Source organism: Podarcis liolepis, assembly GCF_965112155.1.
Source record: "Podarcis liolepis genome assembly, chromosome: 10".
In the NCBI taxonomy this organism is placed as follows: Eukaryota; Metazoa; Chordata; class Lepidosauria; order Squamata; family Lacertidae; genus Podarcis; species Podarcis liolepis.
In genome coordinates this window covers 4331911-4358341 of record NC_139562.1, presented here as the reverse complement: position 1 = coordinate 4358341, position 26431 = coordinate 4331911, and the positions used below count along the sequence as shown (strand labels likewise).

Sequence of the window (26431 nt, the reverse complement as noted above, 5' to 3'; positions counted from 1 at the left end):
GTATCTGAAAGGCACAAAAGATTACAAACTGGTGCTGGATACAGGACATGATCAGCAAGTGTATGCATACGCTGATGCCAGCTGGGGAGACAGAGAAAATGGAAAGTCTACCACTGGCTATGCCATATATATTGGAAATGCCCTGGTTCAGTGGAAATCCCAGAAACAAACATTTGTTGCCACAAGTACTTGTGAAGCAGAGTACTCAGCCATAAGCGAATGTGTGTCACAAATAGAGTGGTTTGCTTGCCTAACAAAAGAGCTTGGAATACCTTCTGAAATGCCAATCACTGTGCTAAGTGACAACATGGCTGCACAACAACTTGCTAACCAACAGAACTTTAAGAGCAAGAGTAAACATATTGCGATAAGATACGGAAATGTGAAAAATGTTTGGAAAGAAATGTGTTAAAGGTACAGCACTGTAACACAAAATGTAATGTGGCAGATTTGTATACAAAATGTTTGGATGCTCCTAAATTTCGAGACTTAAGAGAATTATTGGGTCTCAAGCCTTTGACTTAAGGAGGAGTGTTGGGATTCGCAGGATACTGGATAAGTCTACAGGCTTCAACAGGATGATGCAATACTCTGCTGGGTCAGAGTGACTCAGCAGGAGTGTGATTAGTGTAATTGGCTATCACCTGTTTTAAAAAGGAAAGCCTGTTTAACAGGGGGTGGTGGTTGTGCTGTAGTGTGGTGGTGCTGTGGTGGAGAGTATTCATTTGTAAGTACTCTGTATGGACTGTTTCTTTTGTAAATGCCTGTAAATAGCTCACATTAAAAAGGACTGCACTGAAAAACCTGGAACTCTTAATGCTTTGCTGAAAACGCCGCGTTGAATACGCGACACACTGCTGGTGAGGTTACCTGGTTAAACCCTTTCTGACTGAACAGCCTCCAGCATCGTGGCTGCCTCAGTCGCTGGCAGAATCCGTCAGTGGGCGTTTCTTAAACCTTTTCCAGCATAAAAGTTGTTTGACGCCAAGTCTCCTCCTACTCTCCCTGCTCGGAAGTCTTCTGCGCAGGGAGGGTGTGGGCAGCGGAGGACCCGTGCTCTCCCCGCTGGTCTCCGGCGAAGAGTCTTGGAGCCTCCTCTCCGATTCCCCCATCTGCCCCCCTTCTCCACTGGTGTTACGCTGATTTCCTTCCCCAGCAGATGGGCTGCCTCTCTCCCTACTGGGACCCTCTCCTGCATCCCTTTGGAGCCTTCCCTCCGCCTCTAGCTTCGATGGCAGTTCCCTGACACCTTCCACCTCTCGCCTCTGAGCTGATGGCAGTTCCCTGACACAAACTGATGCAGAAGCACAGGGCAACAGGACATTTACAAGTGGGGCAGGACTTTTGTATCCTCTGTACACTGTGTCCAGACTTCCACCCAGGAAGTTTGACCCCCAGAAGCGCAATCCATTGTCTCTCAAGACAGAGGAATGCCAACAACCAACAACAATTTTTTTAAATGTTCCCCTTGGGGCAGAAAAGCAATTTCTCCACGACACTCAGGTGGAGATGCCAGAACTTCTGTAAACCAAAGATGCTATGAATGGACGAAAGGAGAGGAGACAGAGAAACTCCAAGCCCTTGTGCTGATTTTTACTAGTATCAGAGGCCAGAGAAGAGAAGATCTGACCCACAGGCAGCCTATGGGGAAGGGGCATTGGAAGGCAGAATTCAGCTCCATATTCCTCAAAGGTCACTGAGCGTGTTGAAGCCTTGATAAACGGCTGCCCTCAGTACCTGGAATATCTGCAGAGATAGGAAAGGGCAGTTTCACAGTCACGGTCATTCCACTGCAAGTAATCTAGAGGGGGAAAGAGAGAAAAGGTGTCAGGTATCCCTGTCCTTTCATGGCTTCTTCCCGCTGGAAAAAATCTTAATTCAGACCTGGCAAAATGATCCAGATAAATTAAATTGGATGACAGTTTCCACTCCACACATTTGACCAAGCGATTTTTGTTTTCATTGTAATTGACAGAATCTAGGACAATTCCGGACTGCAGTGATTTATGTAGGAAATGGTTCAGTTTGGTTTTGTATTTTTTGTTAATGTTTTATTTATTTCAGCCAAACATAACTGTGCATGAATGTTAGTTTGTGTATGAATGGGTTAAGATCATAGAGGTGTGCTCCTGGGTTCACTAGGTCATGCCCCCTCTTCTCTGATGAGGGAGTAAGTGAAGTCTTCACTCCTTGTCGCCCCCCCCCTTGCACCATGGTCAAGAAAGACATGGCTACATGGGCTCCAAGCTTAGAGCACATGGTTGAAGCTACCATTTTGCATTTACTACCCAAGAATATTCTGCCTGTGTTTTCCTTGCTGCTGCTTGGATAAACCAAAGCAGGTTGGGGCACCTCCAAGAGACTCTCTCTCCCTATCTATTTATCTATCATCTATCTATCTATAATCTATCATCTATCATCTATCATCTATTATCTATCATCTCTCTCTCTCTATCTATCATCTATCTATCTCTATCTATCATCTATCTATATCATCTATCTATATCATCTATATCTATCTATCTATCTATCTATCTATCTATCTATCTATCATCTATCTATCTATCATCTATCTATCTATCATCTCTATATCTATCATCTATCTATCTATCATCTATCATTTATCATCATCTATCTATATCATCTATATCTATCTATCTATCTATCTATCTATCATCTATCTATCTATCTATCTATCCATCTATCATCTATCATCTATCATCTATCATCTATCATCTATCATCTATCATCTATCATCTATCATCTATCATCTATCATCTATCATCTATCATATCTCTCTCTCTCTCTCTCTCTCTCTCTCTCTCTCTCTATCTATCTATCATCTATCATTTATCATCATCTATCTATATCATCTATATCATCTATATCATCTATCTATCATCTATCATCTATCATCTATCATCTATCATCTATCTATCTATCTATCTATCTATCTATCTATCTATCATCTATCTATCTATCTATCTATCTATCTATCTATCTATCTATCTATCATCTATCTATCATCTATCTATCTATCATCTATCTATCAATCATCTATCTATATCATCTATCTATCTATCTATCTATCTATCTATCTATCTATCATCTATCTAATTTCAGATCGAAGTTTTACAATCACATATCCAACATACAGCATAAAGACAAAGAACCTCCTGAACTCCCCCCCCCCCTTTGTGGGTCCTTTTATGAACCATTTTCTCCTGCATCTTTTATAATAATCCAACTCCAAATGTTTTACCTCTCCATTGTATCCCAAATTCGCCATTAAACTACAAGTGTTCTTCCAATCCTACTAAAGATTTTAGCTGTTTACAATGGTTTATTAAGATAAATTATAAATTTCCCCCATTCCTTATTAGAATTTTGGTCTTCCTGATTTCTGATTCTTCCGGTCATTTTTGCCATTTTGGCATAATCCATCCACTGAAATCTGCCACTCTTCATCCATGCAGTCGCGGTTTCATACATAAATTGTCTTTCCTGCTCCATTGGGACCCAAGAGACTTTCTCGAAGAAGGAGGAGGAGGAGGAGGAGGAGGAGGAGGAGGAGGAGGAGGAGGAGGGGAGTTTGGATTTGATATCCCACCTTTCACTCCCTTTACGGAGTCTCAAAGTGGCTAACATTTTCCTTTCCCTTCCTCCCCCACAACAAACACTCTGTGAGGTGAGTGGGGCTGAGAGACTTCAAAGAAGTGTGGCTGGCCCAAGTTCACCCAGCAGCTGCATGTGGAGGAGCGGAGACGCGAACCTGGTTCCCCAGGTTACGAGGCTACCACTCTTAACCACGACACCATACTGAATAGGCAGGTCACTGGTTCGTGAAAGCCTCCCTTCTGCTGACATGGCCAACTGACCTGCTGGTTTGCTCAGGTAGGAGGTGGCTAGGGACAAGTTCTTCTTCTCTACGCACTCACCCTTGGACTGCTTTCAACCAGGCCACGAGTGGCACACAGTATAGAAGAAGCTGACTGCTGGCACTCCCAAAGGCATATTGTGATACACACACACACCCTTCTCACCATTAGTTTTTAGTTCGGCACACTTCTCAAGGCCACCTGTCCCACTGGGCTCCCCGGGTGCCCATGCAGTGTATGGGAGTGGAGACATGTCAACCCACTGCCACTTGGGGATCTGTAGAGACAGAAAAAGAGACAGGAAATTAAGAGTTAGTTAAATAATTGGGATTTAGAACCTTAAGATAAGTTAAGAAATTTTATTTTAATTGGAATACGGTGTTTTAATAATGATGTTAGAAAACTGCTGCATTTAAATACAAGGAAATTCAGATGGGAGGGATCAGACGAAGTCCAAAACATGTTTATGATGTTAGAAATTTAAATAACCAATTAATTTGTATTGCTTAGGTGTTTGTTGACATGTATTTCCCCCCTCTTTTTTCCTATTTACTTTTTTGTTAAGTTTGTGATTTTGTTTCTTTCTTTTTTGTCGTAGTACGTGTTATATTTGTAAGAAACTTAATAAAAACTATTTTAGAAAAAAGAAAAAGAGACAGGGGCCTTCACATATATTCCTTCACTCTCTGAAGGAATATATGAAAAAATAGGGTTCCAAAACTGGAATATTAATAGATAACGTGTAAAATGCACAGGGGTAAGCAAGGAAATAATAAAAGAATCAGCTGAACAATGATTAAATTGTAACAACACAACAAGATGGAAGAAGGAGAGAGAGAGAGAGAGAGAGAGAGAGAGAGAGAGATCAAACATGGGTGAAGGGGAACGAGGGGTATAGGGGAATTTGAAATATTATTTATAATATAAAAGCTTTAATATAATATTTCTTTAATATACAGCTTTAATATAAAATTGGGAAAGGAGTACGGCAAGGCTGTATATTGTCTCCCTGCTTAATTAACTTATATGCAGAATGCATCATGCGAAAGGCTTGGCTGGATGAATCCCAAGCTGGAATTAAGATTGCCGGAAGAAATATCAACAACCTCAGATATGCAGATGATAAAACCTTGATGGCAGAAAGTGAGGAGGAATTAAAGAACCTTTTAATGAGGGTGAAAGAGGAGAACGCAAAATATGGTCGGAAGCTCAATATCAAAAAAATGAAGATCATGGTCACTGGCAAATAGAAGGGGAAGAAATGGAGGCAGTGAGAGATTTTACTTTCTTGGGCTCCATGATCACTGCAGATGGTGACAGCAGCCACGAAATTAAAAGACGCCTGCTTCTTGGGAGAAAAGCAATGACAAACCTAGACAGCATCCTAAAAAGCAGAGACATCACCTTACCAACAAAGGTCCGTATAGTTCAAGCTATGGTTTTCCCAGTAGTGATGTATGGAAGTGAGAGCTGGACCATAAAGAAGGCTGATCACCGAAGAATTGATGATTTTGAATTATAGTGCTGGAGGAGACTCTTGAGAGTCCCATGGACTGCAAGAAGATCAAACCTCTCCATTCTTAAGGAAATCAGCTCTGAGTGCTCACTGGAAGGACAGATCCTGAAGCTGAGACTCCAATACTTTGGCCACCTCGTGAGAAGAGAAGACTCCCTGGAAAAGACCCTGATGTTGGGAAAGGTGGCGGGCACAAGGAGAAGGGGACGACAGAGGACGAGATGGTGGGACAGTGTTCTCAAAGAGACCAACATGAGTCTGACCAAACTGCAGGAGGCAGTGGAAGACAGGAGTGCCTGGTGTGCTCTGGTCCAGGGGGTCATGGAGAGTCGGACACGACTAAATGACTAAACAACAACAACAACATGTGATTGTAAATTTAAGTCTGCTGCAACTGGATTTCTTATGGACTGTTCCAATCCTGATTGTATTGGATTTGTGACCATTATGCTCATTTGCCTTCAGTAGCAGTAAAGCTCTGCTGTGTGAAGTATTAATTGCCTCGGGTCTATTTTTGGGAATCCTGCAACGTGTTTAAATTTTTACTCTGCTAACTATGTGCTGGAATCTGCTCTGGATCACTATGAGTAGAATTTCATGACAATCTCAGGGTTGTGGGTTCAATGAAGATTTCTTCATTACAGGGGTTTGGATGAGGTGGCCTTTCTGCTCCCTTCCCTCTCTACAGTTCTATGATTCTATGGCCTTTATGAATCTAAGTCCATTCTACTGTCGAACAGCTGTTACCATCAGAAAATAAGAAAAACAAAGGAAACAATAGGCTGTTAAAAGATGATGCAGAGGAATTGTGCTGCACCTTCCAAAAAACCAACACAACAAACCAGCCCAGTGGAGGACTACAGTCTATTTAAGGTCCCTAAAATTCTTCTATGGCTTGGATTAAATTCTGAGCTGGGGAAGAGCTGCCAATTTCTTGACCTTCCAATTCTCCCCTATTCAACATGATGGAGTGTGAGGCCAGAAAATGACCTTATGGTATAACTGAAGATATATCTAGTATGCCAAATGGTATGAATGGAGATATGTCTGAAGTGTGAGCAGAACCAGATGGTACGTGACTCTGAAGACAAAAGATAAAGAGGTTATTGAGTCAAAGATAAAGAACTATTGAGCCAGTTAATGGACTGGGCAAAACTGGATGGATGAGTTAATGGACTGCAACAAAAGCAGGATGTACCAAATGTCTGGGTGAATTAGAGGACAAACTGAAGACATGTTGAAACAAGCAAGGAATTCATGGAGACAGCATGGCAGCATGACAGAAGCAAGACTGTGGGAGACTCTTCATGAGGACATCATGAGGGACCAGCGTAACAAAGGGAACATTGATTCCTATGAGAGAGGAGACTATTTAAGAAGCTGCAAAGCCCTGGCAAGGTGCATTGGCTGTCCGACTGCAGAGGAAAGCCACCCAACAGACTCTTAAGAAAGGCTGATCACCTTTCTTAGTGGGTCCAACCATCTGGTGAGTATGAATGAGAGGAGTGAATGAGCCCTTATTAGCTCTTACCAGTTAATCAATAAAGGGTTGTACTCTGAAGAGATCTGTGTCATTCTGTCTTTCTTGAAAATGCTCTGATCCAAAAAGAACTTAGCTGTCGCTCTTATGACAGGAGCACTGGGAAGGAGGAAGTTAAGAGGCTGTAGCACCTCAACAGTGATGGCAGAGTTGCCTCTCCTCCATATAATAATAATAATAATAATAATAATAATAATAATAATAATAATAATAATTTATTTATACCCTGCCTGCCCATCTGGCTGGGTTTCCCCAGCCACTCGGGGAGGCTTCCAACAGAATATTAAAATACAATAAGGAAGGATGGAGTGGCCTTTGTTCCCTCACTGTCCTTGGACCTTCTCCTTCCCTCTGTGGAATTTGATCCTATCCCAAGTAGCAAAGAGCAGGAAATGACACGTCCTGTTCCACCACCTGAGGAGAAATGGCAATTTGCTGCCCCTCCTCATTGCTGCCAAAGCCTCCTTTACCAGGCATGGGTGGCAGTGCCTGCGAAGCAGCAGGACGGGTTCCAGCAAGTTTTCGCGAGATTTTGACAAGGTCACACATGATCTTGCCAGTAGCAGGCGCTGCTGCCAGCACCTTTTCTCTTTTATTGACAGAGGTGGTGTGGGGTGACCGTGGCGGTGCCACCTCTTGGGGTTCTGCCATGACTGCTTCACCCCACCTCAGGGAAGGCTTCTCTCCATTTAGTTGAAGAAGTGATGGGGATACTGTTCTCCACACTGCATGGCAGTGAATTTTCAAATATTTGAAAATTTCTGGCACAATGGCCTCTTTTTCTAACGTAGGGCACACTTTCTTGGTTCAACGGCATCTTCCTAAGCTTTCGATCTGCAGTTTCCTTGGCCACAGAATATGGAGAAGAAGAAGAAACAAAACGAAACAAAACTAGAAGCTTCCTGTACACACCTCACTCGCCTTGTGGGCAAACAGCCCAATCCAGACCGCAGATTTTTTTTCTTGATTGAAACGAATATAGGCTGCTATTGTCTTCATCTCGTGGTCATCAAGGATGGAAGCCAGATGTGCTCCTTGCTTCTGTGTTTGGCAATCTGCCTGAGAAAGACAAAGAGTTAAGGTTTTCACCCTAGAGGGTGCCCTCTTTGACTCCATCCCACCCCAGGGGGATGAATTTCAGTGGCCAGCTTGGGTTGGCAGGATCAGCCCCACAAAGTATCTAAGGTTAGGGTTAGGGCTTCAGGTGAGCTCAAACATTCTTGAGCATAAAGATTGCAAAATTAGAAACGACATCTTTACTTACATCTACTTTGTGTGATATAGACTCTTATGCCTCTATGGAATCAGCACTGAATTTTATTTGATAACAAATCAGATAGAAAGAACAAGAGATCGTTTTGCCAGTTAGTGGTTTGAGTTTTTAAATAGACCTTCTCTTCCCACCACCACGCTATGTACAACACATAAATGCGTACCTTCCTTTTATAATTTTGAGTGCATTGGGTCATGATTACTCCTTGAGAAGATTATTAGGAAAATACTTTGAGAATTTTCTTAGTAGTTGAACAGACTGCAATATTCCAAGAATAGCTTCTTACCTCTGCATCATTCCAAGATAGGGGATTCTCAAATAATGCATAGCAACTTCCACCAAAGAACATCCATTTCTCTGGGCAGGGACTTGCTTCTGCACCTGCTAGAGGAGAGAAAATCTTGGTGAGGGGGTGTAGCAAAGTCATGCCCTTAACTGTAATTTAAATACAATCAACGAATTTCAATTACACTTAGAATCATAGGATCATAGAACTGTAGAATTGGAAGGGGCCCAATAGTCCAACACTTTGCAAAGCAGGAATCACAACTGAAGAACATCAACCAAACTCTGTTTAAAACTTCCAATGAAGGAAAGTCCACCGGCTTCTGAGGGAATCCATTCCTCTGTCGAATGCAGAGTTGTCATACAACCTGAATTTCCTGGACATATCTGGAACACTGCAGTTGGTAGCAGTGTCCAGGCAAAAATTGTCAAAATTTCGGGGGGAAATTTGGACGTGTGGCAACCCATGTTGGCAGTGTCGTTTTCATCAGCTTTCCATAAAAATAGCGCAAAAACGTCAATTATCAATGTGATTTTGCCAAAAGCTTTCCATAAAAATAGCTCAAAAATGTAAATTATCTATGTGATTTTGCAAAATAAGCTCAGCAACTTGGGGCAAACAGCAACAACAGCTCAACAACTTTCTGTCTGGATTTTCACTGTTTGAAATATGGCAACCCGGCTCTTGCCGGCTCTTGCTGTCCGAAAGTTAACCCTGATGTTTAGTTGGAATCGCCTGTCTTTGGTTTGAGTCCTACCCTCTGGAACGGCAGAAGACAAGTGTGCTCCATCTTCCTTGTGTCAGTCCTTTAGATAGTTGAAGATGGTTATATTTAAACATTTATACTGAGTTATTTGTGTTGAATTGCTTGCTTGAGTGAATGATTAATTACAAAGTAGAAAATGCAATCCTATACAAGCTGAGTTCAACAAGTTTATCCCCTTAAACCCCTTAAATCCTGTAACACCTAATTCACCTATGGGATTATCCACATTGGAACAAAATATGGACCCCACCACAGTGTTGGCCCAAATCTTTTCCGTTTCACATAGAGTGGTGTTGATGGTGTTCTTATCTGGATTTTCCAGGAATCGACCTCTCCTCACTGCATTTAAAAGGGGAAGGTCCAGGACAGCACTGGGGTGAGGAGAACGTCATGTGGACATCTCTACATCAATGGTGAGACCTCCACATTTTCCTCCAGTGTGGATGTGCCATGTATATAAAATATATACTGGGCCTGGTCCACCTCAATAAAGTACTGGTTACGCTGCCATTTTCGCTGCTCTCCATCAAGCCTGCTCGCTGATTTGCTCAAAGACTCCTATAAATCAAGATGGTATCAGTACCTCGAAAAAAAGATTGAATCTTTAGGCATCGAGCTGGGGCCCCTGTACAATTCTAATGAGCAATACATTTTCCATAATATCCTAACTAGACTAAAGGATGTCGAGAGACAAAATATTATGGCAGCTGTAAACAAAATTTGCTCCCCCATATTCTATGATTTAAATATCTTAGATAGCAGAGCCAATTACGTCACTAAATTAATAATCCCAGCCCAACGTAGGGCTTTTATGCTGGCCCGGTTGAATGTTTTTCCCTCAGCATTTGTCTGGGGAAGATATCAAAACATCCCTAGAAACAAGAGATTCTGCAGATGCTCTATGAATGTCCCGGACACTGTAGAGCATATTCTCTTTCATTGCCCATTGTACAGTACGCTCCGTCAACGCGTGCTGTCCCCTCTTTTGGGTGGTCTGGAACCCCAGCAAGGTGAATGTGTGGGATTCCGCCTATCCGACGTTGACCAAAGGGTAACGGCGGGGGTAGCTGAGTTTTTGGTAGCAGCCCTCCAAGGAGCAGGTTAACAAGGAAAACCACTGATTCTATATGTATATATATATATATATGTATGTAGCCAACTGCTGCCTTTTTATATATATTTCAAGGCTTTTACATGTTATTTTCTCTTTTATGGTTTTATTTGCATAATGCCTAATAAAGGTTTGATTTCATAAAATATAACTTCTTGTGGGGAAGAGTAGGTCTGAATTCAGATACAGATTTGCTCAACGCTGTGTGCGGAGTTCTTTGTGTGACATCACACAGGGTGTGATGACTATAATGCAACAGCTATAGATACAGGCAAAGACTACCGGTAATTTGGGAAGAGGAGTCAAGAAGCACTTGAAGGAGGTGCTAGATGCACATTCAAGGGCATGAGGACAATTGGACTCTGTCATGCTTGATCCCCAGTAGATTGTACTCAGGACATGTTCTACTGGTCCTGGATAGTCATTGATAGTCTGTTCCTCCATGAGAAAAGTGATTTGGGGAAAACAAAGCCAGAAGGACTTCTTTGTTACGGGAAGACCTTGTGTCTGTGGTGTGTCTAGGAGAGAAGTGTTTTTACTATTACCTGCCACCTGATCCTCATTTTAACTGGATATATTGTGGGTCCAGTGTAGGACCTTTACCATGCATAGTCTATGCTCCACCACTAAGTGATGGCTCCACCACTGCATACCAGCAGGAAGGAACCCCCACTGCACCTGAGTGCCAAGCCATCCTGTTTCATCTTGGCTTGCCTCATCTGAAAGAGAAATTGAGGAGTCCAGCTTGGATGTACCTTGCAGGAGAAAGGTGATGACCAGGAGTTCAGAAAGGAAGGAAGTGACTGGCCCCATCTGTACTTGCAGAGAGAAGAAGAAGAAGATAAAGGAATACATAGAGAACACTCGCTCTCCAGTAGACTAAGTTTCCTATCTTGTATCCAGTTCCCCACCCTATAAGAAAATACTTGTTTTCCTGGGAGTTGACATGACTCTGTTGTAGTCAAGTTTATTCCTCTTTATTTATTGGCTTTATATGCCACTTTCTTTCCTCTGAGGAGCTCCAGACACTGTTCATAGTTCTTCATCTCCCCATTTCACCCTCATAACAAACCTGAGAGGTTGGTTAGGCAGAGGAGTGACTGGCCCGAGATCACCCAATAAGCTTCCAGGCTGAGTGGGGATTAAAACACCCTTGTCTCACAGGTCCAAGCCCAACCACTTTGCCAAGCTGGCTCTCTCAAGCTGGGATATCAGGGCTCAGGTGGACCTTAAGGTATCCTCATTGTCCCAAAATATTTTGGTTTCCTCCCCACCTCCCTTTTCCCTCTGAAAATGTTTTTCTTTCATTTTTACCTAAACCGGTTTCCCGTTTGGATTTTCCTGGATCCTATTCCCTGGATACTAGATTGATCACTAGCAAAAAAAAAAAAAAAAAACCAAACCAAAAAAAAACACACCAAAACCCTAGCTTCTGAGACTCCAGGATCCTGATTCCTGGAATGTCTCTCTGGGTTGGCAGTGGGGATCATGTAGTAAGCTTAAACTAGAGGGCTGGTGAAATTTAGGTGGTTGAAATATAGGATTCAAAGAATTATAGAGTTCTAGAGTTGCAAAGGGACTCCAAGGGTCGTCTAGCTAGCTCAACTCCCTGTGAAACAGAAACCACAGCTAAATATTTCCTGACACACCCAATCTGTTTAGGGAAGTTTTTAATGTCTGATGTTTCATTGTATTTTTCATATCTTGTTGGAAACTGCCCAGAGTGGCTGGGGAAACCCAGCCAGATGGGTGGGCTGTAAATCATCATCATCATCATCATCATCATCTCTGTTTAAAAACCTCCAGTGGAGGAGAATGATCCGAGCTGAAACAAAGCTGGAAAAAAGGCTTCAAACATATTCGCCTAATACAGTACCTCTCTCTCTCTCTCTCTCTCTCTCTCTCTCTCTCTCTCTCTGTCTGTCTGTCTCTCCCCCCTAGATTAAAAAAATTTAATTGATGGTCCAGAGAAGTTTGCTTTTCCGATGACAGTTTGGGATTTTCCTTTTCTCATTTGAAAAGAATGTGTTTTATTGACTCTTAATTTCTTTGCCATGAAATATAACATCAACGTTTGAGATTTAATGTTTCTGACTGTGTTGAATGCACCTGCTCCCCAGCTGAAACACCTCCCCAGCTTTGAAATTTGCCAACTTTTGGCTTCATCTCTGCAATGGCACTGTGATCTAAACCCCTGAGCCTCTTGGGCTTGCCAATCAGAAGGTTGGCGGTTCGAATCCCCACGACGGGGTGATCCCCCGTTGCTCTGTCCCAACTCCTGTCAACCTAGCAGTTCGAAAGCATGCCAGTGCAAGTAGATAAATAGGTACTGCTGTGGCAGGAAGGTAAACGGCATTCCTGTGCACTCCGGTTTCCGTCACAGTGTATCATTGCACCAGAAGCAGTTTAGTCCTGCTGGCCACATGACGCAGAAAGCTGTCTGTGGACAAACATTGGCTCCCTCGGCGTGAAAGCGAGATGAGCGCTGCAACCCCATAGTCACCTTTGACTGGACTTAACCGTCCAGGAGTCCTTTACCTTTAAAACAAACAAACAAACAAACAACCCTTTAGTTCCACTTCAAAACTGCTGTGAGAATCTGGTGCCACTGAACACCTCTTCAAGGACTGGGCAAAAAAAACCCAACAAGAAATCTAGGAAAGCTACTCACTTGTCTGTCTTTCGTTCTCTGCTTCAGTTGCTGAAAATCATGGCAACTTTAACTTCTCCTGTTTGCGATCGTTTCAGAGGATTTATAGATAATATTGTGGGGAGTATGGGGGTGTCATGTTCATTATGAGTTTGTAATAATCGGACAGATGCACTCAACCCAAAAGCACACCCAGACCACTTTCCTTTGAAAGCTCTATGGATGAGCAGCCGTCCAGGCAGCAGAAATTGCAGGAAATATAATATTAGAAAATAATGGAGAAACAATTGGACTAGGGTCTGGGAGAGCCCATGTTTCAACTCACCACTCAGCCATGAAGCTCAATGGGTGACTTTGGGCCAGTAATTATCCATGAAATGAATCTGAATCAAGACTGGCCGCTGAGGTTTTAGGCAGCTGCTTAGAGGCAATATTGGGTTGAATGAAGGCCAAAGACTGGAACTGAATCTAGAGAAGGCTGCAAACCTTACTCTGCATTCTGTCAAAATTCTCGTTTATTGATGTGTGTTTATCTAATTCAGAAAGTCAGCAATCCATTTTTGCTATCTGTACTGGCATTATATACCACCTGTACATCATTTCAATATAATTTTCTTTCAAAATAGAGCAATCTGTAAATTTTAAGCCTGTTTTCCACAGTTTTTCCCAATCTTCAAATTGTATATTATGTCCTATATCTTGTGCCCATTTGATCATGACCTTTTTCACCTCTCATCTTTTGTTTCCCATTCTAGAAGAATACTATATGCACCCTTCAGCAGCTTCACCTTCCTTTCTATGTCTTCCTTTTGAAATCTAGAAGTGGTGTAACTAAATCCTTTCTTCTTGTCTTCTCTATACATTTCATGTAGCTGCCTATAATGTAGCCAACTCTGAAAATGGTCTTTTATTACCTCATATTCTTTTAATTTCATTTTTCCTTCTTGATCTTTTAATAAATCACTGTATGTAAGCCACTTCCCCTTCTTGCCAAGTGGTTTGAGCAACAAAGCTTCAATTGGTGAGAGCCACCAAGTTGTCTTTGGTTCTATCAAATCTTTATATCTCTCCCAAACCCTCATAAGGTAAAGGTAAAGGGACCCCTGACCATTAGGTCCAGTCGTGGCCAACTCTGGGGTTGCAGCGCTCATCTTGCTTTATTGGCCGAGGGAGCCGGTGTACAGCTTCTGGGTCATGTGGCCAGCATGACTAAGCCGCTTCTGGCGAACCAGAGCAGCGCACGGAAACACCGTTTACCTTCCCGCCAGAGCGGTACCTATTTATCTATTTGCACTTTGAGGTGCTTTTGAACTACTAGGTTGGCAGGAGCTGGGACAGAGCAACGGGAGCTCACCCTGTCGTGGGGATTCGAACTGCTGATCTTCTGATTGGCAAGTCCTAGGCTCAGTGGTTTAACCCAAAGCTCCACCCACATCCCAAACCCTCATTAATGATTTCCTAATTATATGATTGTAGAATCCTTTATGCACTTTTCCTTTCCCATACCATAAATATGCATGCCATCCAAAACTGTTATTGTAACCTTCTGAGTCCAATGCTTCTTCCTTTTCCAGTTTTATCCAGTCCCTGATCCATACAGCAATCCAATTCATTTATTTTCATACAGTTATTTTATATTGAAAGTGCACCTGAGAAACTAAACTCGTGGGTTATTTTGGGTGGCCTACTTGTGTGAGTGTCTTAGAGTATGAATGGGGATATGTATGTTTTGAGTGTGAGTAAAACCAGATGGTATGTGACTCTGAAGATAAAGAGATTATTTGATTCTGAAGATAAAGAAAGAGGGACTGTTGAACCAGCTAATGGAATGTACAAAACAGGATGGATAAGCAGGATGTACCACATGTTTGGATGAGTTGAGGACATGTTGAGACAAATAACTGTTCACAAAGATAATATGAGGAATCAGTGTGACGAAAGCTATGCTAAGACTTAGACATAGTGAAACTATATAAAGGCTGAAAAATCCCTGACACAGCGCATTGCTATCCTACTGAACATGAGGCTGTATGAAGACTCTTAAAAGAGATTGATCACCTCTTTTAGTGAGTCTGCCCATCTGGTGAGCATGAATAAGAGGAGCGGATGAGTTCTTATTGGTTTGTTGTTGTTGTTGTTTAGTTGTGTCCGTCTCTTCGTGAGCCCATGCACCAGAGCACGCCAGGCACTCCTGTCTTCCATTGCCTCCCACAGTTTGGTCAAACTCATGCTGGTGGCTTTGAGAACACTATCCAGCCATCTCGTCCTCTGTCGTCCCCTTCTCCTTGCGTCCTCCATCTTTCTCTTCTCATGAGGTGGCCAAAGTCTTGGAGCCTCAGCTTCAGGATCTGTCCTTCCAGTGAGCACTCAGGGCTGATTTCCTTCAGAATGGAGAGGTTTGATCTTCTTGCAGTCCATGGGACTCTCAAGAGTCTCCTCCAGCACCGGGACTTCCAGTTGAGCGCGATCCCATCGCAAGCGGGGATTTTCCCCAGTGAAGAATCCCGGGGTTTTGGGTGGATTTAGGGGTGCCACAGGGTGCAGTGGCCCCCAGAAATAGTACCTGGAGGGTGTCCAGATACTCAGGTTCCCGCAAAAGCCGAAAATGCAGACCACCCGGACGCCAGGTAACTCCCGGTAAGAGCGAAGAGTGCGGCGGGGGAGTGGGCTGAAGGGAAGCCATAGCTACCTCCAGAAAACGAAGCCCCGAGCTTGCAGGGGAAGCGCTTAATTCTCGAACGCAAGGAATTCGACCCCAAATTGATTTTAAAAAGCGGATTGCAATATCAAGAAGGATTCGGATACGAAATAAATAAACACGGAGGTCAGCCGTCATCTGCAATCAGCTTAGACGCATCATACAAGCAAAGCTGGAGAAAGGGAAGTGAGTTGCCACTAGCAGCTATTGTCCCCCCCCCCCCATTTGACTGACAAAGAAATAACTTTTAAAGAGGATACTGAATAACTTAAGGAGAAACAAAGTTAAAAGGGGGGACAGAGGGACTAAAATTGGAATTTGAAGGTCCTCTTTGTAACTGTGAGAGAAAAGAGAAGAGAAAACGTTTCCAGTTTCACTTTTTAAAAAACTGCGCAACGGAAGAAGAGCTTCCGACTCCATTGTTTCTTTTTACAGACGGAGACAATCATGAAAAGGATCTTTTTTCGATTTATTTTGGGTATTTCTGCATATCCTTTTTTGGGGGGGTTATTATTTAGATGGACTTATTTCATTTTTTCATTGGCCACTGCTACCTTTGGGGTTTTTTTCTCTTAGAAAAACTCTAAGTAAAGTTTGACTTATAGACTCCTTGCTTAATTTTTTGAGTCTGGGCCCCCGGTGGTCAGAAGAGAAATTACAACTTGTTTTTCTCACTTGTTTTTTCTGTTCTCTTTGGTTTGGTGTATATATATATATATATTTACCCTTCAGAAGGGCTTTGGTTTTTCTGGTTTTTTTCCCTATTTCCTCATTACTGGGCTTTTGCAGAGGAGTATTTGCTTGGATCTTCTTCATTTGGATATAAGTGTAAGGATTATATTACCCTTTATTTGGATATAAACATTTGGATATTATTTTTTATGTGGAGAACACTTTTTAAATTTTTAAATCTTCTTTGGTATAATTAAGAGGCTAAAGTGGATTATAAAACTAAATTGGATTATAAATCTAAACTGGATTACAATTTGAATTACAACCTGATTATAAAGGTTTCAAAAGGAATAGCCTAATTGGTGGCAGAAGATTTTAAACTTTAAACTTTGATTTTTAGGGGTAGAATAAACTTTTTTTTGGCGGCACAGCTGGAACAAAACTGGATTAAAAATTTGATTAGAAATGGAGTTCTAGGATTTCAAAAGGAATAGCCTAATTGGTGGCAAGAAGAACATATTCATTTGGTTTGGGTTTTAAGTTTTCACTTTTTCTAAGTTTAAGGATCCGACTGGGCCAAAGATAATTGGACATTAAAGTGAAGATTTGAAATTAGAATTAATAAAGGACTAAATTACAAATTTAAAAAGATATTGAATACCAAACTTGAAGTTAATTGGATATATTTATACCTTGGGCAAGGTTTATATAAGGTTGTGTAGTAAGTGGTGGTGAGAATTTATTTTCATAAATTCAATTTGGATTATTATGTGAGAAGTGTTTAAAGCATATTTGTGGAAATGTCTCATCAACCAAAGAAAGGAGGAGAGGGGGAACACCAGTAGATAGAAGAGGATCAAAACAAGAATCAGACTTCAAGGGAGAAATATTAAAAATGTTTGCAGAAATCAGGCAAAGCGAAAAGCACTTAGAAGAAAAATTAGAACAAGTGGATACGAGAATTGGAAAAATGGATAAAAAAATTGATGAGACTGTAAACAAGCTGAAAGGTCAAATTAAAGAGGTATCTAGAAGAACACAATCCCTAGAGGAAGGGATGAAGAAGACAAGAACTGAAATGAAGGAAGTGAAGCGTGAGGAAGAGAAAATCAAAGTGGGACTATCGGAAATCAACAAGTCACAGGAGGAGATATGGGATGCAATTGCCATGAACGAATTGAGGCAGAGGGAAGTGAACCTCAGGCTGAGAGCTGTGCCTGATGTTCAAGGAGAGAACATTAGAAAGAAATTAATAACAAAGATAGCACAATGGTTAGAGTTACAAAATGAAGAGGTTGCGAGAACAGTGCAAAATGCATTTCGGATGAGAGTAAGAACAACAAAGTCAAGGAAAGTGCCAGGAGATTGCCTGATTACTTTTAAAGATAGAGAAATGAGAAATTTGATACTTCAAAAAAATAGATAAAAAAGACTAAATATCGATGGGAACCATATAATCACCTTTAAAGACATCCCAATTAGATTGTTGAAACGAAGAGACCCATATAAACCACTGGTGCAAATTCTTAAGAAGAACAAGATTGAATTTAAATGGGAATTCCCGCAGGGGATTTCCTTTTTTTATAAAAGCAAGAAGCACAGACTTACTAGCCCTGAGGAAGTGGGTAAATTCCAGAGAAGATACAAGGAATTAACAGAAGAAGAGGAAGAAGTAAAAGGAGCAGTTGGAGGAGTAGATCCCCTAGGGGGGAAGCATTTGGAAGAGAAGAAGGAGGAGAATGGGGAAAAGACGGAGGAGGAACAAGAAGAAGAAGAAGAAGAAGAAGAAGAAGAAGAAGAAGAAGAAGAAGAAGACGTTGACAGATTATAAAAAATAATAATTTAAATTAATTTATTTAGGTGTTTACTATGGCGCTGAAACTATGGAATTGGAATATTAATGGAATGAATGACAGGAAAAAAACAAAATAAAATTGAACAATATTTAAAAAGGAAAAATTTGGACATTATTTGTTTGCAAGAGACACATGTGGCAAGAAAACACAGGAAAATGTTGATTAATAAAAGATTAGGAAATGAATTCATATCTTCTGACAAAGGGGAAAAGAGAGGGGTTGTATTATATGTAAGAAACAAAATTGAAGCCCAGCAAATTTTTAAGGATGAAGAAGAAAGAATTATTGCTGTCCAGATCAAATGGCAAGGTGAAAAATTAATAATTGTCGGGATCTATGCACCTAATGGAAATAAGACTGATTTTTACAAAAATTTGGAAGAAAGACTGTTTGAATACATGGATCAAAAAATTATAGTAATGGGAGACGTGAATGGAGTAGTTTCAATGGAAATGGACAGGTTAAGAGATAAAGAAGTTAGCAAAGAAGGAAAACTACCTAAGACTTTCTTTTCGATGATGAAGAATTGTAATTTAATTGATATTTGGAGACTCAGACATCCACTAGAGAAACAGTTTACATTTTATTCAGAACCAAATCAGTCAACGTCAAGAATAGATCAAATTTGGGTCTCAGACGAACTAACTCCAAGAATTCTGCAAATTGAAATCCAGCCAAGAGTGATCTCAGATCACAGTCCAATAAAATTGGAGATTAAAGGCTACGAAGAAAGAACATTTAGATGGAGAATTAATAACTACCTCTTAGATGACCAAAAAATTTTACAGGATGCACAAAAGAGGCTGGTGGAATATTTTGTGGACAATTGTAATAAAGGTACGAAGATGAGTACAGTTTGGGATGCAAGTAAGGCGGTAATGAGAGGATTCTTCATTCAACAGAACGCAATCAGAAATAAGCACAGAGAGAAGGGCAAGAAGGAAATCTTAAAACAAATAATGGACAATGAACAAAAATTAATCAAGAAACCTAACAACTCAAAAATAAAACAAAATATCAAAGTTTTGCAAACGCAATTTGCAATGATAATAAAGAGGTGGAATGGAACATTAAAAAGTTAAGACAAAGAAACTTTGAGTTTGCTAATAAGTCAGGCAAATGGCTACCGTGGCAAATTAAGAAAAGAAAGGAACAAAACACAATCAGTAAAATTATTGTGGATGGAGAAGAGATAGAAAACCCGAAAGGCATCAGAAAAGGATTCTTGGACTTTTATAGTCATTTGTACAGAAATAGAGAAAAGAATAATATGAGGAAATTAGAAAGATATCTAAAAGAAAAAAAGGTGCAAAAGATCCCGACAGAAAAGAAAGACAGACTGGATGCCCCAATTGAGAATGAGGAAATAATAGAGGTCATAAAAGAATTTTTAAAAGGAAAGGCCTTTAAAAAGGAAAGGACCAGATGGATGCGGCGCGTGTAGATGCTGCGGCTGGTTGCTCCTCAACTCAGAATTTGGCTTTTTTCTCCTGCCAAAATAGACTTGTTTATAGTCGGCAGGACATGTTATCTATTCGGCTACGGAGTGAGTGCTGCACAAATTGTGAGTGTCTCCCCGTCTGCAAGGAAGATTTTTTGACTTCAAAGAACTGGGGAGTAAAGAGACACAGGAGAGACCGTAAACAGAAGAGAGGCTGTAGAGGAGGAAGGTGATTAAGGCAATTAAGGTTGAAGACACAACATTATAACCTACCGCTTCCCAGCATTTTCTATGCGAATGTGAGATCTTTGGTGAATAAGCTGGAGGAGTGGAAATTGTGGATAGCAACGGAGAAAACTGTGAGTGAATGCTGTCTTCTGCTGCTTACAGAAACTTGGCTGACACCAATTATTCCTGACTCAGCCATAGAACTAACAGGTTATACAGTGTTCTGCCATGATAGAACAGAGGACTCTGGTAAAAGAAGGGGGGGAGGTTTGTGTGCATACGTGAATAACAGCTGGTGCACAAACCACGCTGTCATAGCTAGCTATTGCTCCCCAACTGTGGAATTTATGATGCTTAAATGCAGACCTATATATATCCCCCGAGAATTTACAGCAGTACTGATAACTATAGTATACATTGCACCTGATGCGAACATCAATGAGGCAATGGGTCTTCTGCATGATGCCATTAGCAGACAACAAGGCAGGTATCCCGAGGCTGCATTTCTTGTATGCGGGGATTTCAACCAGGCAGATTTGAAAGTGGTCCTACCTAAATTCTATCAACACATAAAGTGTGCAACCAGGGGAGAAAAGACTCTGGACAGGCTGTATACAAATGTCAAACAGGCCTATAAGGCCGAACCATTGGCACATCTAAGTCAATCTGATCATGTGTCCCTGCTCCTGACTCCTGAATATATTCCATTGAGGAAACGGACTCCAGCTATAAAGAGGGATATTACAATATGGCCAGCTGAAGCATCCCAACAACTACAAGACTGTTTTCATGACACCGATTGGGAGGTATTCGCCCAACAGGATGTAGACACTCATATTGAGCAAGTGTTGGACTATATTAGGTTCTGCACTGACAATGTAACATGGAGGCGCCGGATAAAGATCTACCCAAACAGGAAGCCCTGGATGACAAGGGAGGTCCAGGGGTTGCTAAAGGCAAGAAATACTGCTTTCAGAAGTGGAAATAAGTCGCTGTAAAGCTTAGCTAGAGCCGACCTAAAGAGAGGTATCCGTGTAGCAAAGGAGGCGTATAGACAGCGGCTGGAGAATCATCTACAAAGTAACAACACCAGGCAGGTGTGGCAAGGTGTACAAGAATTAACAGGGTATAAATCCAAGGACTCCCTGGCAGACGAGGGAGGGGCATCCCTCACAGAGGATTTGAACGCCTTTTTTGCCCGTTTTGAAGTAACATCTGCAGCAACACCTGCTGAGGCTTTACCAACACCACCACCACTCCCTGTGAAGGCTTTGCCATCATCACCACCATCACCATCATCAGTACAAAGGAATGTAGTAGTCTCTGTGGAAAAAGAAGAGATGAGGAAGGTGTTGAAAGGAATCAACCCAAAGAAGGCCACAGGGCCAGATGGGGTAGCTGGAAGGGTATTGAGAGACTGTGCAGATCAACTAGCAGGAGTTTTCACTGGGATTTTAAATCGATCCCTAGCCCAGGCTATTGTTCCATCCTGCCTAAAGTCCTCTATTATTGTTCCAATAGCAAAAAAATCTAACCCGGAAGATCTGAATGATTTTCGTCCAGTAGCACTCACACCTATAATCATGAAGTGGTTTGAAAAGCTGGTACGAAATTACGTCATTGCCTGCCTACCAGAGGGACTGGACACATTCCAATTTGCTTATAAAGTGAAAAGATCGACAGAGGACGCTGTGGCGATTGCCCTCCATGCTGTCCTTGCACATTTGGAGCAGCGAGGGGGTTATGCCAGACTGCTTTTTTTAGATTTCAGCTTGGCATTTAATACCATTCTACCACAACGTCTGATGTCTAAACTGGAAGATCTGGGGCTTCCGTTATCACTTTGTGGGTGGATACTGGACTTTTTGTCAGACCGCCCCCAGAGGGTTCGGTTGGGCCCTTATACCTCTAATATGCTTAAGACTAACACAGGAACACCACAGGGATGCGTACTCAGTCCGCTCCTTTATACTCTCTACACGTACGATTGTGTCGCTACTCACCCTAGTAATAGGGTTGTCAAATTTGCAGATGACACAACCATGATTGGGCTCATCTCTGAAAGGGAGGGTGAAACGGATTATAGAGATGAGGTGGAGCGGCTGACAGAGTGGTGCAGAGCTAACAACTTGCTCATAAATACAAGGAAGACAAAGGAGCTTGTGGTGGACTTCAGGAGACAGAAGAACAACGTCCAGCCACTTTTGATTGATGGGGTCTGTGTGGAGAGGGTAACAACGTTCAGATTTTTGGGCATTGAATTACAAGAGGCTCTGTCCTGGAGTGTCAACACAAGGGGGCTTGTGAAGAAGGCGCAGCAGAGACTGTACTTTTTGAGAATACTAAGGAAAAACCATCTTCCGCAAAAACTGCTGCTTGAATTCTATCACTGTGCCATTGAGAGCGTGCTCACTTATGGCTTATGTGTGTGGTATGGAAGCTGTACTACCCAGGACAGGATGGGGTTGTGCAGGGTTGTTAAGGCAGCAGAGAGCATTGTTGGCTGCCCACTCTCCACCTTAGAGCAGATTTATGCCACAAGGTGCCATAGGAAGGCACTGGACATAGTAAAAGATCCATCGCATCCTGGTCACTGTCTCTTCGAGCTCTTGCCGTCAGGACGGAGATACAGGACGATGAAGACAAGAACGAGCCGTCTTAAGAACAGCTTCTTCTCCAGAGCGATCTCGGCCCTGAATGGGAAGCCCGGACTTTGAAAGTCATCTAATCTCCCTTGCTGTATTATACTGTATTGTTTAATTAGTGTTTTTATGGAGCAGTCAAGTAATTTCATTGTCCCCGAAGGGGGCAATGACAATAAAGATATTATTATTATTATTATTATTATTATTATTATTATTATTATTATTATTATTTACGTCAAGTTATTATAAAGAATTGAGGCATACCCTGACAGTGGCACTGAAAGAAGTAATGAATAACATCTTGAAGGAAAAAGATATTCCAGAAACTTGGAAAGATGCCTTTATTTCACTAATTCCTAAGCAAGAACTACAGGCCGATTTCATTGTTGAACACAGACTATAATTTTTTTTCAGGAATATTAGCAAAAAGAATGAAAAAGGTTTTGCAAGAAATTATTCATGAAGATCAAGCAGGCTTTCTTCCAGGCAGACAGATGAAGGATAATGTTAGAAATATAATTAATACTTTGGAGTATCTGACTGCCAGGAATGAGAAACAAGCCATATTGATGTTTGTGGATGCAGAAAAGGCCTTTGATAATATATCATGGGAATTCATGCTGAAAAATTTAGAGTGTATGGAGGTGGGGAATGATTTTTATAATGGAATAAGGGCGATTTATACAGAACAGAGAGCAAAATTGATTGTGAACAATGTAATTACGGAAGAAGTAAAGATATCGAAAGGTACAAGGCAGGGATGTCCTCTTTCGCCATTGAAATTTATAAAGGTCCTGGAAGGCCTTTTGAGCTCAATTAGACAAAATGAATTAATAAAAGGGGTGACAGTAGGTCAGAATGAATATAAAGTTAAAGCCTTTGCAGACGATCTGGTAATAACGATAGAAGATCCGTTAAAAAGTTTAAATGAGGTGTTGGAGGAGATTGAGCAATTTGGTAAAGTGGCTGGGTTTATATTAAAGAAGAAAAAGAAACTAAGGTAATTGTAAAAAATATGGATCATAGTGTAATAGAAACAATGCAACAAAAACAGGGATCAAAGTGGCGAAGAAAGTAAAATATTTGGGAATATGGTTAACATCCAAAAATATTGATTTATTTCAAAACAATTATATACCGGTATGGAATGGAATTAAAAAAGATCTGGAGGTGTGGGGAAGGATGAAACTCTCCTTTTGGGGTAGAATTTCAACGATCAAGATGAGTGTACTTCCAAAGATGTTATTTTTATTTCAAATGATTCCAATAATTAAAGGGACAACGGTTTTTAAAGATTGGCAAAGAGTAATTTGAAGATATATCTGGCAGGGTAAAAAGCCAAGAATACAATTTAAGTTATTAACAGATGCGAAGGAAAGAGGAGGCTTTGCCCTGCCAGACTTGAAATTATACTATGAAGCTTCTTGTCTCTGTTGGTTAAAGGAATGGATAAAATTAAAAAACAACAAATTGTTAGATTTAGAAGGATTTGATAACAGATTTGGATGGCACACTTATTTATGGTTGGAGAAGAAGAAAAGTCATAAAGGTTTTGAGAACCACATTGTCAGCTTGCCAGCTGCATGCATTGCTGCACTTAGCAGAAAAACACTCCCGGCAGCCAGCCATAAATTCCTTTCTTTATTTTCTTCAGACAAGATTACATGCCGAATAAACAAAGCGACCCGTCTCTCATGACGCGTTGCTCTAACTACTTTCTCTTTTCCCTCTCCCTCGAGACCAACAGAGCCAACGGCTCAGCCCCTTCCGTTTTCCCCTGTGATGTGGATCCCCTTCTCTCTGAAGCACCCCTTCCTCCCCAGACTCACTATCCTCTTCCCTGTCTTCTGAGGAGGACTCAGTACTGATCAGTGGGGATCGTTCCCTGTATCCTCTAATTTTTTCCTCCCTCACTGCCTGCAGTTCCCTGACACATATCTTCCAGAGATCTTTAATAGAAATATGGGATAGGTATAAAAACCTATTAGAACCAAAAGTTCCACACTGGTTGTCTCCATTAGAGGTTATGAGTGTAAAGAAAATTAATATGAGAGAGAATTGGATCACATATGGTGAATTAATAATTAAAGAAGGAGGAAAATGGAAAATGAAGCCATATGAACAAGTAAAAGAATATGTGTTTGATTGGTTGCATTATTTTCAGGTAAATGAAATGTTCAAAAAAGATTTTAAAGAGAGTGGATATGCAGAAAAGGAATCGAAATTTCAAATAGAGATAATAAATAATGATTATAAGATATTGTCAAAAATGTACAAAATGTTGTTGAAATGGCATACAATGGATGAGGAAGTAAAGTCGGTTATGATATACTGAGCCAGAGACTTTGGATATAATATACAATTGGAGGATTGGGAAAAAGTATAGAATGAAAATATAAAATTTACAGCATGTACTGCGTTAAAGGAGAATATCATGAAAATGGTATATAGATGGTATATTACACCAGTTAAGTTAGCAAAAATGTTCAAAACATGTAATAAGTGTTGGAAATGTAAAGAAAAAGAAGGTGAAGGGTTTCTGGGAGATGATATATAATGAATTGAAAAAGACACTGAAATATACATTTGTAAAGAAACCAGAAGCCTTTCTGTTAGGAATAACAGGAAGTGAAATAAACAGAAGGGACTACAAACTTGAAATTGAATAAATAGAAAGGACTGTAAACTTTTCCAATATGCAGTTACGGCGGCGAGAATATTAATGGCCCAGAAATGGAAACAGGAAGAACTACCGACCCTTGAAGAATGGAGAATGAAACTTATGGACTATGCAGAGTTGGACAAACTAACTGGGAAGATTAGATATCAACGGGATCACAAGTTCATCGAGGACTGGGGGAAATTTACTGAATATCTGAAAAGTATATGTGACGAACAAACAACGCTAGTGGGATTTAAAGAAGTTTTGTGAGAGTTAGAGGAGTATTGTTAAAAGGGAACTGGATAGTAAGGGCATACTAAAAGGCAATATTAAATTTAAAGAATGCGTAAAGTATGTAAAAATATGGATGATTTGCAGAGAAGCTGATGGAAGTCTAAAAAGCCGAAATTTGTGAAATTTATTTGATATGATGAATTCGTATAATGGAAAATGCAATAAAAAATATTATTTTTTTAAAAAAAGAGTCTCCTCCAGCACCAGAATTCAAAAGCACCAATTGTTCGGCGATCAGCCTTCTTTGTGGTCCAGCTCTCACTTCCATACATCACTACTGGGAAAACCAGAGCTTTAACTATATGGACCTTTGTTGGCAAGGTGATTTCGCTGCTTTTTAAGATGCTCAGGTTTGTCATCGCTTTTCTCCAAGAAGCAGGCGTCTTTTAATTTTGTGACTGCTGTCACTTTCTACTATTTCTAAGAAGGTTTGCGTCATTTTGTTTTTTTCTTGAAAAGGCTCTAATCTGAAAGAATCACCTGCCACCAGTCGTGTGACCCTTGTATTACAGTGTTGCATCAATAACTCCTGTTAGGCACACAAAATCTCCCAAACCATCACCCCATCTTGTACTCCTTGTTCAAAAATATTATTTCTCCATCCTCCAGAGGATTCGGCTAATAACTTCCCAGAAACGTTAACTAACGGCACACAGCTAAACCACTTGGCTTTGAATGAGATAGCCATCTCCACAAATCTGAAGTACAAATCACATGGAAGACGGAGCAAGCTTGCTTTCTGCTGCTCTGCAGTGGATGATCTGAACCAGTAGACTCAGATGCTAAGAAAGGAGATTCTGACTCAACATTAGGAAGAACTTTCTGGCGGTAAGAGCTGTTTGACAAAGGAACAGACTCCCTGGTGGACTCTGGTTCCTTTGAGCTTTTTAAACTGAGATTGGATGGCCACCTCTC

General features: G+C 41.0%; 1 protein-coding gene across 5 annotated transcripts in view; it reads right to left on the bottom strand.

The window, feature by feature from the left end:
• Positions 1–1605: 1605 nt before the first annotated feature.
• The window catches only part of LOC310687028 (C-type lectin-like), a 36133-nt gene continuing 11307 nt past the window's right edge, over positions 1606–26431 (bottom strand). For 2 of the 5 annotated variants that reach the window (XM_083461657.1, XM_083461658.1), the window contains 5 exons: positions 11126–11183; positions 8494–8588; positions 7847–7993; positions 4044–4155; positions 1606–1801 (listed from right to left, as the gene is read on the bottom strand). In XM_083461657.1, the coding sequence (XP_083317783.1) occupies positions 1731–1801; positions 4044–4155; positions 7847–7993; positions 8494–8588; positions 11126–11183 (483 nt within the window). In that variant the 3' untranslated portion in view covers positions 1606–1730. Of the gene's footprint in view, positions 1802–4043; positions 4156–7846; positions 7994–8493; positions 8592–9599; positions 9700–11125; positions 11184–26431 lie in introns of those variants that run through there. The other 3 variants (XM_083461656.1, XM_083461655.1, XM_083461659.1) reach the window with 2 other exon arrangements.